At 63.1% G+C, this 13,492-nt stretch overlaps 4 protein-coding genes across 4 annotated transcripts; 3 read left to right on the plus strand and 1 right to left on the minus strand.

Annotated features, from left to right (window-relative positions):
- Window positions 1-2,736: 2,736 nt before the first annotated feature.
- Window positions 2,737-3,000, plus strand: EMIHUDRAFT_64467 (hypothetical protein; the record flags this gene model as incomplete). The annotated part of the gene is made up of 1 exon (XM_005779609.1): window positions 2,737-3,000. A coding segment is annotated over one exon (264 nt), but the record flags the coding sequence as incomplete, so codon positions are not given.
- Window positions 3,001-6,037: 3,037 nt separating this feature from the next.
- Window positions 6,038-8,719, plus strand: EMIHUDRAFT_205238 (hypothetical protein; the record flags this gene model as incomplete). The annotated part of the gene is made up of 7 exons (XM_005779610.1): window positions 6,038-6,055; window positions 6,122-6,528; window positions 7,172-7,270; window positions 8,116-8,224; window positions 8,299-8,323; window positions 8,412-8,467; window positions 8,576-8,719. 7 exons carry the CDS (start codon window positions 6,038-6,040, stop codon window positions 8,717-8,719), a joined length of 858 nt encoding a protein of 285 aa, XP_005779667.1.
- A 59-nt stretch (window positions 8,720-8,778) lies between these two features.
- EMIHUDRAFT_205239 (hypothetical protein) lies at window positions 8,779-10,824 on the minus strand (the record flags this gene model as incomplete). The annotated part of the gene is made up of 5 exons (XM_005779611.1): window positions 8,779-8,803; window positions 9,171-9,263; window positions 9,713-9,899; window positions 10,011-10,044; window positions 10,261-10,824. The coding sequence occupies 5 exons, from the start codon at window positions 10,822-10,824 to the stop codon at window positions 8,779-8,781; spliced, it is 903 nt and encodes a 300-aa protein (XP_005779668.1).
- Window positions 10,825-12,836: 2,012 nt separating this feature from the next.
- Window positions 12,837-13,254, plus strand: EMIHUDRAFT_353815 (hypothetical protein). Its single transcript, XM_005779612.1, has one exon. It carries the CDS (start codon window positions 12,948-12,950, stop codon window positions 13,104-13,106), a length of 159 nt encoding a protein of 52 aa, XP_005779669.1. The 5' UTR covers window positions 12,837-12,947; the 3' UTR covers window positions 13,107-13,254.
- The last annotated feature ends 238 nt before the right edge of the window (window positions 13,255-13,492 follow it).

The following is a 13,492-nucleotide window of genomic DNA, read 5'->3' on the forward strand; positions in this document are numbered from 1 at the left end:
CGCGGCGCGACCGGCGGCGGCGGCGGTGCGCCCGCCGCCGCCGCCGCCGCAGCAGCAGCTGCCGCCGCCGCCGCCGCGCCTCCCTCGCTCTTCCTCTTGTTGTTGCGAGCAAAGCGGCAACCGCTTCCGCCGCCGAGCTCCTGGCGCTCGCGGCTCCACCCGCCGCCGCCGGCGGCGGCGGCAGCGCCGCCGCCCCCGCCGCCAGCAGCGCCGCCGCCCCCGCCGAGGCTGCTGTTGAGCGGGCAGTCGCGGTGGGTCGGCCGCTTGTGCGTCGTCGAGCCGCAGCGGCAGCGGCCCTGCTGCGCAACGCGCGGGAGCGGAGCCTCGTCGGCGACGGCGGTCGCGATCTTACTGCGCGCCGCCACCGCCGCAGCGCGGCCAGATCCGCGGCCGCCAGCGTCGCCCGCGGCCTCGGCCGCGTCAACATGCGGAGCCTCGCTCAGACAAGGTGCACCGTTGGCGGGAAAGCCGGCAGCACAGGGAGCGGAGAGGGCGGCCGGAGGTGGCGGCGGGAAGGGCGGCGGCGGGAAGGGCGGCGGCGGCGCCATGGCGCCATCTGCCAGGCTTAGCGCCTGGGCAAAGGCCATGGGCGTGCCAACGAGGCCAGGCGCAAAGGCCGGGATGGGCACCGCCGTCGCGATCGCTCCAATAGTCGTCGGAAGCGCCACGCCTGGCGTGGAGTAGCCGTTTGCGACGTCAAGGTCGCGTCGCGGCAGCTTCGCGTAGGGCTCGAGGAGCAGGTGCTCGGTGTGGAAGGGCTCCATCTAAAACCCCACGAGAAGCTACGGGCAACGGCCCTGCTCTCACTCCCTTTTCGCGGGCCTTCCCTTTGAAAAGAATTCGGGCGCCCTCACCCCTCACCCCCCCCCCCCGGCCCCCGTTCTCTCTAGCTCCCTCTCTAGCTCTTAGCATGAGCTGCGCCCTGTGTCCGACCCCTTTTGCGCAGCAACACCTTAAACTTTTAGGCCCTCCAAATCTAGCTCCAAATTCGTTCGGGTCGGAGCGTATAGGGAATAGGCTATAGCGGAGTGGGCCCCGAGTTTGAAAAAAGGGCTTGCGTCCTAGCCTCCAACAACGCCTCCCCGGCGCAGAGGGGCCCCCGGAGGGATGCTCAACTGCTCCACCGCCTTTGCTATTTTGAAAAGAATATTTTTTGTGGTTCCGCGCGCTCTCTGGTTCAGCGCGCTCTCTGGCCGTCCGGCCTCAATCTGCAACAACAATCTCTCTCTCTCAATCTGCCCAAAACCGGCGGCACGATGTCACTAGGTGTGAAGCTGTTATGGGGGGTGTTGTCTCGGCGCAAGGGCGGGCGGGGGCGGAGTGGGCACGACCGCGTCGAGACCGAGTCGGCAGGAAGGAGCCGATCGAGCGGCTGGGTCATGACGGCGGGTGCGGGGGGAATGAAGGAGCTTAGCCGGCTGCAAGGGCGGCGCCGGTCGTGAGCTAGGGGGCGGTACAAGCTAGATCGATCGTCTTGAGCTACAAGTTCGATCCGGGAAGAGAGGCACGGGGCAGATGGCAAGACGATCGCAGCTCAAAGGGTCTCGGGTGAAGAAGGGAAGAACTAGCTCGTTGAACATGAAGCGGCGGCAGCGCGCGTGGTATTTCGCGTCGCTCGAGGTTTTGATGACACACACACGCGCTCGCGTAAAACATATACAAAATGGTCCACACTAAAAATCGATGTGCATGGAGGATCATGTAAGGGTCATTAAGGCTAGGGTCATGAGGCCGCATGAGACACCATGCTACATCTGGCACATGGGAAATGGCCAGATCGAAAACCTACAGGCTAGCCTACACATACCGACACGTCGATACTCCTTACTCGATGTACCATAGTCGAACATACGACACCTCGGCAAAGGCACAGAGACAGGCAGACATACCTCTGTCATCTGCGCTCTTCTCTGTTTGCCACAGGCAGGCACATCGGAACTCCCTTATGGCAACCCATCGGCGCCATCGTCTTCCTCACACGGAGCGCAGACTGCTGCGTCACTCACCCGCAGGCAATCGATTTTCATGTGCCCCAGTTCGCCGCACTCGTTACACCTGATCTTTGGACACTGTCGCCGCAAGTGTGTGAGCTGCCCACACTCGTCACTCGAAGCAGCGCTTGCCGTATGGCCGGCAGTATTGCTGCTCCCATTCGGCGCGCGTGAAGGAGACCAGCCAGCTGTCCGCTTTTTCTATATTCTTGCCTCCCGCGAAGCCACAGCTGCAACCATGGGTATGCCTGAGCGTACCACGGAAGTCCACGTGGTCGCCGCTGCCTGCGAACTCGCCCCAGGTGCCCGTCGCCTTGTACTCCTCGAAGGCGCGGCCGCCACCAGCACAGAGCTCGCCGCGTACAAAGCTGCGGTAGGTAAAGGTGAAGTCAGGGCGGAGGACGAACTCGCCGCGACCTGCGAACTCGCGCCGCTCGTCAGCGGCGGGCTCAAGCACTCCCTCCTTAACTTGTCGATGCCACTTGCCGCAGAAGGACCGCATGTAGGGCTTCATGGCCTCCATGCGGTCACGAGCACAATTCTTCAAGTGACGCAGAAAGTAGTTACGCTTGTCGAGAGGGTACGTCTTGCTGCACTTGTCACAGTGAAGCAGTGTTTGCGTAGTTGATCGGTGCGGAGCGGCATCCGTCCCGCCTTTGCCACATTCGCGAGGCTGGTGGAGAAGAGGGGGGCGCCTGACGAGCAAGCATTGTCCTCTTTGCCTGCAGAGAGGCCGCTATCGGTAGAAGAGGAGGAGCCGCCGGCCGACTTCATCTGCCCGATCACGACCGAGGTCATGAGAAACCCGGTAATGGCGGCGGACGGGCATGCTTACGAGCGGTCGGCGATCGAGCGCTGGCTCGCGACCAAGTCGACGAGCCCGATGACGGGCGAGGAGCTCCAGCACACTTGCCTCGCCGATCATCACATGCTCCGCCGAATGATTCGAGAGTGGGGAGAGACGCGCTCGGCTCGGCACGAAGTAGTTGAGCACTTGAGCACTGGATAGGGTCGATTCCGCATGGTACGGGACCCCTCGATCGTCTCGCCCTCCCTCACTGGTGTGTTCATGGGGGGGGTCCTAACAAACACGGTACAGGATCGAGGTGCACGCTGCCAGAGCAGTGTCGTCCCCCCTCTCCCCGACGGCGATGGCGGTGTGACCGATCGAGCTACAAGAGGAGCTTGTTCAGCAGGATCCGGGATAGTCCGATGCACTACCTCACTGGGCCTGAGACCATCAACGACAGCATCCCGTCACCCCTCCGGATTTGTGTGGGGTCGAACCACTCCGGGATGGGCAAGCCCATTGTTGTAACGTCAGCTCGCCTGCGATAGGAAGCGGAGGATACGGGGTCCATTCCGAAGAGAGTCGGGCGGGAGGGGGCTCTGACGGAGTGTGTGGCGGGAGAGGGCAGGGAATGGGCGCAGGGGAGGGGGGGGGGGGGGCTCAGCCCCGCAAAAAGCATTAATTAATAATAGTAACGAAGAAATAATGCTCGGCCGTTCATGAAGTACGTCTCGATCTGGAGGAGACGGGTCAACCCCGTGAGGACCAGATCAGGTTCACATTGTCGTAGCCGGAGGTGATGTTGACCTTTAGCTCTTGGGGCCACATTTCCGCTTTGGTTTTTTTCCCACTGACCACTCGGGCAACTTTTACCAAATGCAAAAGTTGCACCTTACCATTCGGGCAAATTCGATTGCATTTTACCACTCGGGCAAACTCGATGAAACGGGCGGACGGAAGACGCGTTTGCGGCAGCTCGCCCGAGAGCATGCATGAAGCGGCCGGCGCGCCACCGCAGCTCACCGATGGAGTGTGCGGAGCGGCTCAATCCACTGGCGCAGCAGCATCGCGACCCATTCTCCAAGCACGGCCTCTGGCGTTGCGATTGCACAGAGAGCGAGCAATAGTCACCAAAAACACTGATCTGTGTGTAGCGGATCTCCATGGCGGTCGCGCCCAGCGAAGGGACAACCGCAGGCCTCGGATGCTCGCCCGGAAGCGGACCCACCGTGCGAGTTGCAGACCCGGAGGTGGCCGACCCAGCTCACACCCAGAGAGGCATGCCCAGGGTCAGGCATAGAAGGGGGGTGTTTTTCCGTCCGTCCAGTCGTAGTCCCCTAGGCCAAGATATGCCTCACATGGGATGTTATTTATAACAGCCTCAGGTCCTGGGACAGACACACATGTCATGCTGGTCTGTCTGGCACATCATCCACACACCAGACAACTAGGGAAGCGCATGCCACAGTGGGACGCTAAGCTACCCCCCGTACCTATACGAGACATACCGTAATACGACAAGTGGGGGTTTGCTAGCCGCAAACCGCCCGCTCCGCGGGCATTTTGAAACTGTTCGTAGCACCAGGCCACCGCAGAGCATTGGCCACTGTACACGACGCATCACACTGATGACATCTGGCATCATACAATTTTCATACATGACATCTTCTCTACATCTGTCATCTCTCCATCTCCACACGGACACGCACGGCACGAATCTCAGAGAGTAATGTAGTGCCATGCATGCCACCGAAGGTAGTGGCGGCATGCCGGCACGCGGCAGCGCGAAGATGGCGGCGGCGAGGGTGGTATAGCGAGGGTGGCACCGGCGGGGCAGAAGTTCACTGAGTCTATTCCCCCACTGGCAACGGCGAGGGTGGCGACGGGAGGATGGCGGCGGTGAGAGTGGCGGTGGCGAGGGTGGCTCTGTAGAGCGCTGCCAAGTATCGGGACACACCAACCAACCAACCCAAAACCACACACTCAGAGCGGAGTCATCTTGCGGCTACCGGTAGAGCCCCTGAGCTGCTCGCGCTGCATCCTTTCACGGGAAGCGTCTTGGGCAGGGCGAGAGCGACCTCGCTGATCTCGGCCTCGCTGATCTCGCTGCGACCTGTCTCGGTCATCGACGCGAAGCCGACTGCGAAGCTTCTCTTTGGCCTTCCGCCTATGTGCCATTACAACGCGCCGTGCGGCTAAAGCAGCAACATAGTCACCCTCACTTTTGAATTGTTGAGGCGCCAGCTTGTGTGGAATGTCCGGTACGTGGATCTCGGGCAATTGGTAATGCCCTGGCGCAGCACACACGATTGGCTCGTGACAGCACGTCGCCCAATGTCTACTTGCAAGGCTAGCTGCTCACACCCAAAAAGCACGATTCTGAAGTTGAGCCCTCGGTGCTCGGAAAGCCGAGGGAGTTTTCGTAAAATCATTTTTCTGCTTGCCGCTGGGCCTGGGGTCGTTGTACCAGCACAAGTTATAAAATTTCGTTCCACGCGTCTCGAAATTCTTGTTATGTCTCGAAATTCTTTTGTTCGAGCGTAAAAGATTTTTACAACAGCGTAAAAGAAAGAAAGAAAACGGACAACCCAAGGGAGGGATGGGAGGACGGCACGCCGCCACCACACAGGGATTTTAAGGAGAGGTGTGTGGTGCGCTAGCCGTCGCCCACCCTTGGGCGTCCGCCTCTTCCTATCTCTCTTCGCAGTCTCTCGCCGATTCTCGCTGCAACCTTCATGCCACCTCGCGGTCGTCCCACTCTCGTCGTTCTCTCCCTTGTCACTTCCTCCTCTGTCGCGTCGTTCTCTTCTGCCTCGTCCTGCGACGCCGCCGCCGCCTGCCGGTCCCTTGTTCTCGCTGCTTCTTGCGCCTTTCGGCGCAGCTCCGTCCTCCTCGCTGCATATCCTGGCCCCTCGAGTCTATCGAGCTCTCCTCGAGCAAGGACGAGTCTTCTGACGCCCACTGCGATCATTTGCCACCAGTCATGTCGTTGCTCAGGTCCACTCTCTCTTTGTTCGAAAGAAAGAAAAGAAAGAAAACAGACAACCCAAGGGAGGGATGGGAGGACGGCACGCCGCCACCACACAGGGATTTTAAGGAGAGGTGTGTGGTGCGCTAGCCGTCGCCCACCCTAGGGAGTCTGCCTCTTCCTATCTCTCTTCGCAGTCTCTCTCCGATTCTCGCTGCAACCTTCACTTTGTTCGACTTGCGCAGAATTCTTTTGTTCGGCCGCTCGCTGGCGTTGTGTGGTGTGTATATGCTGCTCGCGGCCACGGTCCTCTCCCTGGCCACCTCGCCGCGGCCGGCGCGCCGCGTGCCACAGAGACGCTTCGTCGTGCAGGGCGGTGCCTTCGTGGTCGCCGCCGCCGCCGCGCCTCGAGCTGCCGTGGGCTGGTGTGGCGAGGCGGTGCCTTCGTGGGCCTTCTTCGTCAAGTGGGACGACGGGCGGGTGCCGTTCGAGTGGGAGGGTGCCAAGGGCGAGGCGTACTGCCGCGTCGTCGGCGACCGCGCCCGCGAAGCCAAGGCGGGCGTCCCTCCAATCCTGCTCGTCGGCACTCCCGGACTCGGATACGACTACCTCGAGAACCTCGAGGCGTTGACGGTGTCGGACCGGCGCGTGGTCGAGGTGGTGTTTGCCGGCACGAACGGCGCCGCGTCGGCGCCGCTGCTCACCGCGGACGCCTGCGCCGCTCAGCTGGGCGCCGTCGTGCGGTCGCTCGGCGTGCAGAAGGCGGACACTTGCCAGACGTTGCCCAGACACTTCCTAGAGAGCGTGTCTCGGCGTGCAGCAGGCGGCTGGCGCTACGCGGAGACTTCCTGGACGCTGCCTAGACACGCTTTCTGGGCACGACCTTCCGACACTCTCTAGACACTTTCTAGACAGACTCTCTCTCTCCACGACACGTCCACGACACGTCCACGACACGGCCACGACACGGCCACGACAGGTGTCGCTGGTGGCGCACGGGCTTGGAGCGGTGCCCGCGCTGCGGATGCTCGAGCGGCAGCCCACCCTCGTCTCCTCCCTCTCGCTGCTCTCGCCCTACGGCAGCCTCGCCGACTCGAGGCCGGCGAGGAAGTGCCTAGGAAGTGTCGAGGAAGTGTCAAGGAAGTGTCTCTAGGCAGCCTCGCCGACTTGAGGCCGGCGGCCGCCGACGCGGTGCGCTCCCATCTTCGCCGCCACCCTCTCTGTCGCCCTCGCTTCGGCCACCCTCTCCGTCACCGCCGTCGCCGCCGCCGCTGCCGCCGCCGCCGCCACCACCGCCACCGGCGGCACTCCCTTCGCCCTTGCCACCACCCTCTCCACCGCCTTCGCCGCCTACTAGGTGCGGGCCGTGTCCAGCCGAGGCGGCGGCGCCGCGGCGGCGCTGCTCCCGACCACAAGCCGCAGCGCGTCCGCGTCGTGCGTCTCGGAGGCGGCGGCGGCGGCGGCAGACGGCGTGCTGCTGCCGCCGCTCCTCGATCGGAACGGCGACGGGGACAGCGACCGGTTCGGCGGCCTAGAAGCGGAATACCTACACGGGCTCTTGTGCTCCAGCCAGCGCTCGAGAGGACACGGACTGTACTCGACCGTGATTTGCACTCGTAGCCCGCGTGTCACGCGGAGCTCCGAGTACGCGGCACGAGACCGTACTCCCGCCCTGAGGCTGGCGTCGTCTCAACGTAGTCCCCACACCCTGGCTCTGGCGTCTTCGTAGGCTTGGCGGCGCGCAGCTCGGCCGGCGCCTCTAGAGGGCGGCAAGACAGACCCCGTGCATGCTTCGGACAAGGAGAGAGGACACGTACTCCGCCGGATTCCGCCGTGCTGCCGCCGTGCTGCCGCTGCACTCTCTGTGTTCTCTCTCCCCAAATCTCCCCATATCTCCCCATATCTCCCCATATCTCCCCATATCTCTCTGTGTTCTCGCTCGCGCGTTGCGCCGAAGGGCACGGGCGCGACACACACCGTCCTCACACCCCAACCCCGCTATGTGCATGGCGCAGGCCGGCACCTCGAGGGCGTGCGCGTGCCGACGCTGCTCGCGAGCTTAGATGCGGAAGAAGCTCTCTCCTGCTCTCCCCACATCTCCCCACATCTCCCCACATCTCCCCACATCTCGAGGCCCTAGCGGAGCGCGGATCGCACATCTCCCGACATCTCCCCACATCTCGAGGCCCTAGATGCGGGGCGCACAAGACTGCTGTCTTCCGACCACCACTCGAGAGGACGCGCATCGAACGGCCGTCGGCAGCGGGATCCGTTGCACTCGCCCCTATGACTCTGACGCGATGCCACAAGTGCACGGCACACGCACACGGCGCACACGTAGAAGTCGCGTCTTCACGCTGTGTTAGGCTTGCGAGCGGCGGCGAGGCAGACATCGTCGACCGGTGCGTCAATGTATGCAACTGCAGAAGACGAGGCCGCATGTCAAGTGCTAGTTGCTATAAGAAGGAGACTGCGGTTGCATCGGCGAGGGACGAAGTTGCAGATTCTAAGGCTGGGACTGGAGATGGAGTATGAGATACCATTTCTAGGTCGTGGGAGGGGCTGCCCTCGTCGGTGAAGCGGCTCACCTTCGGCGCGAGCGGGCTCCGGACTGCGCGCCGAGAAAAAAGAATTAAGGCGTGACGACGCGATTTGTTTTTAGGCGCGAGCGGGCACCTGCCCTTTGTCGAGCAGAAGGAGGAGTTCCTCACGCAGCTGGTCGATTTTCTCGACGCCGCAGACGGCGCCGCCACAGCCGCGCGCCCACGCCGCCCCCCCCCCCCCCCATTCCCCCCCCTCCCCCCAGGCGTCGCCACCAACCGCGAGCTCAAGTTTGCCGACCTGCAGTCGACCCTGCGCGAGGCGACGTCTGCCGAGAGCCCGCTCCGCAGCGCGGGGGCGGAGAGGGACTGCTCGGCCTACAAGACCGAGGCGGCTCGCAAATACTGCCAGACTAGCACCAGGTCGTGAGCGGGCGCTCGACGGTGTCGCATGCCCGGCGGTGCTGTTGCACTGTGCGCCAGCTCCCCCTACAAAGCCGTATCGCCCTGCCCCCTGCGCTGGTGAGCTGTCGTGTGGTGTCTCGGTCTCAAACCTCGATCTCGTGCCGAGAGTCGTGGAGCTGGAGAGGGGTGTGGACCACACACGCAACTCCCTATAGCTAGGCGGCTTGTCAGTCAGTCTCTACTCTCCGAGAGTACACATTAGTACATAGAGATCATACTTTTCATACGGCTTTAGTGTACGAGGTCGCGTGTCGGAAAAAGGGAGCCACCAGATGTGCAAAAAGAAACTCTCGGCACTCTCTGAGTCTGCCGACAGGAGTTTGAAATACTCAAAAGGCGCGCCCTTTCGGGGAGAAACGAGAAATGAACTGACCACGCTACGCTGCGGAGAGCGGAGCCCCCCCGCCGCTGGCTACCTCGGCCGTCCCGCAGCCTGCTCCCCCCGCTCTAGCGTCCGCAGCAACGCCTCGACCTCCTCGCCCTCCTCCGCCGCCTCGTCGTCGGAGTAGCTCGCCGCGAGCAGCGCGAGGGCGAGCGGCGACTCCTGAGGTGAGATGTGGGGAGATGTGGGGAGATGTGGGGGAGATATGCGAGGGCGAGCGGCGACTCCTGAGGTGAGATGTGGGGAGATGTGGGGAGATGTGGGGGAGATATGCGAGGGCGAGCGGCGACTCCTGAGGTGAGATGTGGGGAGATGTGGGGAGATGTGGGGAGATGTGGGGGAGATATGCGAGGGCGAGCGGCGACTCCTGAGGTGAGATGTGGGGAGATGTGGGGAGATGTGGGGGAGATATGCGAGGGCGAGCGGCGACTCCTGAGGTGGTGAGGCGCGGGTCAGGTGAGGCGAAGGTAAGGTGAGACGCGGGTCAGGTAAACAGGTAAGCGGTGCGTGCGTGCGTGCGTGCGTGTGTCTGCGCTGTTTTTCTTGCAGTGTGTGTGACTCCTCGAGATCCGACACTCCCGGCGAATCTCGGGGGGTCGTCTCGCCTTGATCGGCAGCAAGCTCGCGCCGTCAAACTGCAGGTACTTGTACTCCTTGCCTTCGCCGCCGCCGGACAAGTCGCACCGCCCCGTGATCTCGAGCTTCGCGTCAAAGACGAGCGACTGCAGGACCGAGTCCACGTCGGAGAGCGAGAGCGGCTTGCCTACGCCGGCGCAACCCCGGCCTCGTCTCGGGCTGGTCTGGCGCCACCTGCGGCATCTCTCGGGCGCCGCTTGCCTCGGATGAGCCCCGAGGAGGTGATGAAGTCGCGCACCTGCGTGTACCACACCTCCAGAGTGATACCACACCTCCAGAGTACCGAACCCAGTGTGGGTTCAGTCCCGTGGGTGGTGTGGTAGGGTGGCGACGTCGCGCACCTGCTGCGCCGTGGCGGTGAGGGTGGCCGAGCGAGCGATGTACTCGAGCGACGCCTGCGGCGGTGGCGAGGGCGGCGGTGGCGAGGGCGGCGGTGGCGAGGGTGGCGGGTATGGGGCGGTAAGTTCTCGCGGCGCCTGCTGCAGCACTTGGATCAGCGCGTGATCGAACTCTTGGTCGTCGGTGTACCACGCGCCGCCCGTGACCGCCACGCTCGGCTCGAGGCCCGCGAGCATGTACAACTTCTGGTTCTTGGCGGCGACCGACTTCACGGATCGTATCAACCCGCGGCTCTCGAGCGTGCGTAGCACTTTGGCCACCTGCTGCTGCTGCAGGTTGGAGCGCACGCGCAGGTCCTTTGACTTTATGCCGGCGTTGCCCGCGCGCTCAATCTCCTGGTACAGCAGCCGGTCCTCTGCAGTGAGCCCGTCGAGCGTGCGCGCGCGCTTGGCGGACTGGTCCGACTGCAGACGGAACACGAGCCCGCCCGCCGCCGTCTTGCTGATGGAGACGCGCTTGATGGCGAGCAGCGAGTTGAGCGCGGCCATCAGCGCCCCCTTGGGCGCCGTGCCAGACATGCGCTCCTCGAGCGCCTCCTTGGTGGCGCTACCGTCTAGCTCCTCAAAGAGACGCACAAGCTTCTCCTGCAGCGCTCCTCCATCCGAGCTGCTGGAGCTCGCCGCGGAAGCCGCGGCGGCACGCTTCGGTGCCATGACAGTGAAGCCTCTCGATGGGTTAGGTTTGGCCGCCGAGCCGCTGGACGTGGGAGGAGCGCGTGGCAGGAACTGCTTCGCGGTTCGGGCTAGAAAAAAAGAAGTAGCTGATGTTGTGCAGCCCTCCGGCTCTGCGCCGGGGAGGAGTTGTTGGAGGCTAGGACGCAAGCGTCCCTCGCCTTTTCAAACTCGGGGCCCACTCTTCCGCTACGCTCCGACCCGAATTTGGAGGGCCTAAAAGTTTAAGGTGTTGCTGCGCAAAAGGGGTCGGACACAGGGCGCAGCTCATGCTAAGAGCTAGAAGAGGAGATAGAGAGAAATTAGATCGGTGCGCCCCCCTATCCGTTTTTCCCTCCCACCCAGTAAGGATGTAAAGCTAATGAAGATAAGAACGACAACGTAATGCTCGCCGCGCCTGCGCAGACTGCGCTGATTGGTAGGGCCCCCAAGGGCCTAGAAATCGCGCCTCCCTCTCCCTTGTCTCCCAGTAGCTAAAAGTACGTGCTGGATACCCACATGTGGCACAAAAAGTACGCCGGCCCGGCCCCAAAGAGTGCGTGAGGCGCAGAAGGTTGCGTGACGCGGTTTTCTGATATGTTGGAAACTCGCAACTCGATAGTGATAGTAGTTTCAAAACTGCCAGTTAGCACCTGTTATCTTGATTCTTGTTAACTGAGGTGGAGCCCCGCCCTAGCCTTGCGCTGGAGGGGGCAAGCCAGCGGCACGAGGGCTTCAGCCACACAGCTACCATGGGGGAACGCGACCCACACAAAGCACCAAAGTTAGGCATACTAGTACCCCCGGCGCAGTGTCCCCCGCTATGTGTCGCCGTTCGTCGGGGCACACGCTATCCTGTGCAGTCAGGGCACAAGTGGGGGGGCGGGGTGGAGTGCCCAGGAGCGTGCCCTGGGATTTCTCCGCCCAGTCCGGGGCTGCGTGGCTCCGGCTCAGGTCGTGGGGCATAGCTCGGGTGTAAACGGGGTCTGGGGCGGAGGCCCCAGCGGCCCGCCGCAGGCGCCGCCGGAGGCTGGCCCGCCGCAGGCGCCGATTTTTTTGGCGTTTTTTGCTCAAAATTGAGATATTTCTCATCAAATTCTCATCAAAATCGAGCTCGCTACGAGCTCTCTAACTGCACAGCATCTCCTCGTTGAGCCTAGCGGCGCCCGTATCGCCCACGTCCACATTCTTCTTCTTCTTCTTGCCCTTCTTGCCCTTGGCCCTTGCTGCACTTAGCCGCTCAACCTCCGCCAGCAGCAGCTCCTTGGCATGCCGCGCCGCCTCCATCTGCTTTGCCTCCCACGCTGCCGCTTCCTCTAAAGCAGCGCCGCCACTAAGCGGCGCAACCAAGTTCTCGCATTGTTTGCATGAGCACGTGTCCTGCTTGGCGCGGCGCACAATCCGCGCGCGGCGAGTGAGGTGCGTGAGAGCAGAAGACTGACAGCAGGAGCTGCAGGAGCTGCGCAGGTCGGATGGGCGGTGACGCCGTCGAGCGACGGCGCAAAGGCCAATCGCTGCTGCTGCGCCAACGAGCGGCGACACGAGGCTGCTGGCAGCTGGCAGAGCGAATCGCGATTCCGGCGGCTGCCGTCAGCCCGCCGACACCGACGGCCTGGCTGAGGTCAAACTCCTCCACACGTCGGACCAGCCATGCGTCGGCCACGGCGACGAGACGTCTGCGTGCAAACAGCCCTCCACCCGGACGATTGAACATGCCAGCTGGGCTCTACCAGGGCTCTCGTGGCCCGTGGCGCGAAACCCAGGTGAACAGGCGGGCTGCGGCGGGCGCATAAACTATTCACAGCTAATGAAAACTATTTAAACTCGCGGCTTCATCAAAGTTTGAGGTGTCTTCGTCCTCAGGACCATCAAGACAGCTCTATTCACACCCTATTTGGTTTGAAGACACTCGGGGATGCTTGTTTACACCCAATCGACAAGTCCGAAGTCGCTGGGCCCTCTGTGCTCTGACCTGAGCTGGAGCCCGTCGAACCTTCCATCACCCTCCGGGTGTTGGAAGTCAAGATATATTACTTTTGTGCACGTTGTGCACACAGCACAGTGTGTCTGTGTGCATATTTAGGCCTCTCTCCCGCTCCGGCTGCAGCGCCTCACGCCTCTCTACCATGCGAATCCGCTCCATGAACTGCGTCACTCGACGCACGCGAGTCGCGCCCAGCCGCACAGCGCGAGCTTCCGCGTGGGCGCCGGACGCGGCCCCGCCCGTGGCGCTGCGGCCGCCGCCGCTGGGGCTTGCGAGGGCGGGGCGAAGCAGAGCCGACTGAGCGCGCGGCTAGCGTGCGTGCAGCGGTCTTCCTTGGCGCTGGCCGCGGCGGCGGGCGGCGGGCCGCGCGCCGCGGCGGGCTCGCTCGATGCCGGACGGAGGGCGAGCCCTGCCGGATTTGCCACCTGCTCCAGCGCCCGCGCCTCCCCCTCCTCCGCCTGCACCGGCCGTGTCGGCCGCTGACCCCGAGTCGACCCGTGATCCCCCGGGTCGCCCCTCCTCCTCGCTTGCAACCGTTGCTTCGCCTGCTGCAGACTTTGCAGACCAACTCTCTCCTGTACTGCTTTTGCACCCCCCACTTATTCTGAACCCCCTTCCTCTCTGAAGACTCCCCCTCCGCTAGAACCTCCTTATCAGCCCCCGCCTTGACCGACAAAAAATCTCCCT

Source organism: Emiliania huxleyi (genome assembly GCF_000372725.1).
Source record: "Emiliania huxleyi CCMP1516 unplaced genomic scaffold EMIHUscaffold_23, whole genome shotgun sequence".
Lineage (NCBI taxonomy): Eukaryota > Haptophyta > Isochrysidales > Noelaerhabdaceae > Emiliania > Emiliania huxleyi.

Excerpts from the sequence above, each read along its gene's own strand:
- EMIHUDRAFT_353815 (XM_005779612.1), top strand. The coding sequence starts at position 12,948 with ATGCGAATCCGCTCCATGAACTGCGTCACTCGACGCACGCGAGTCGCG.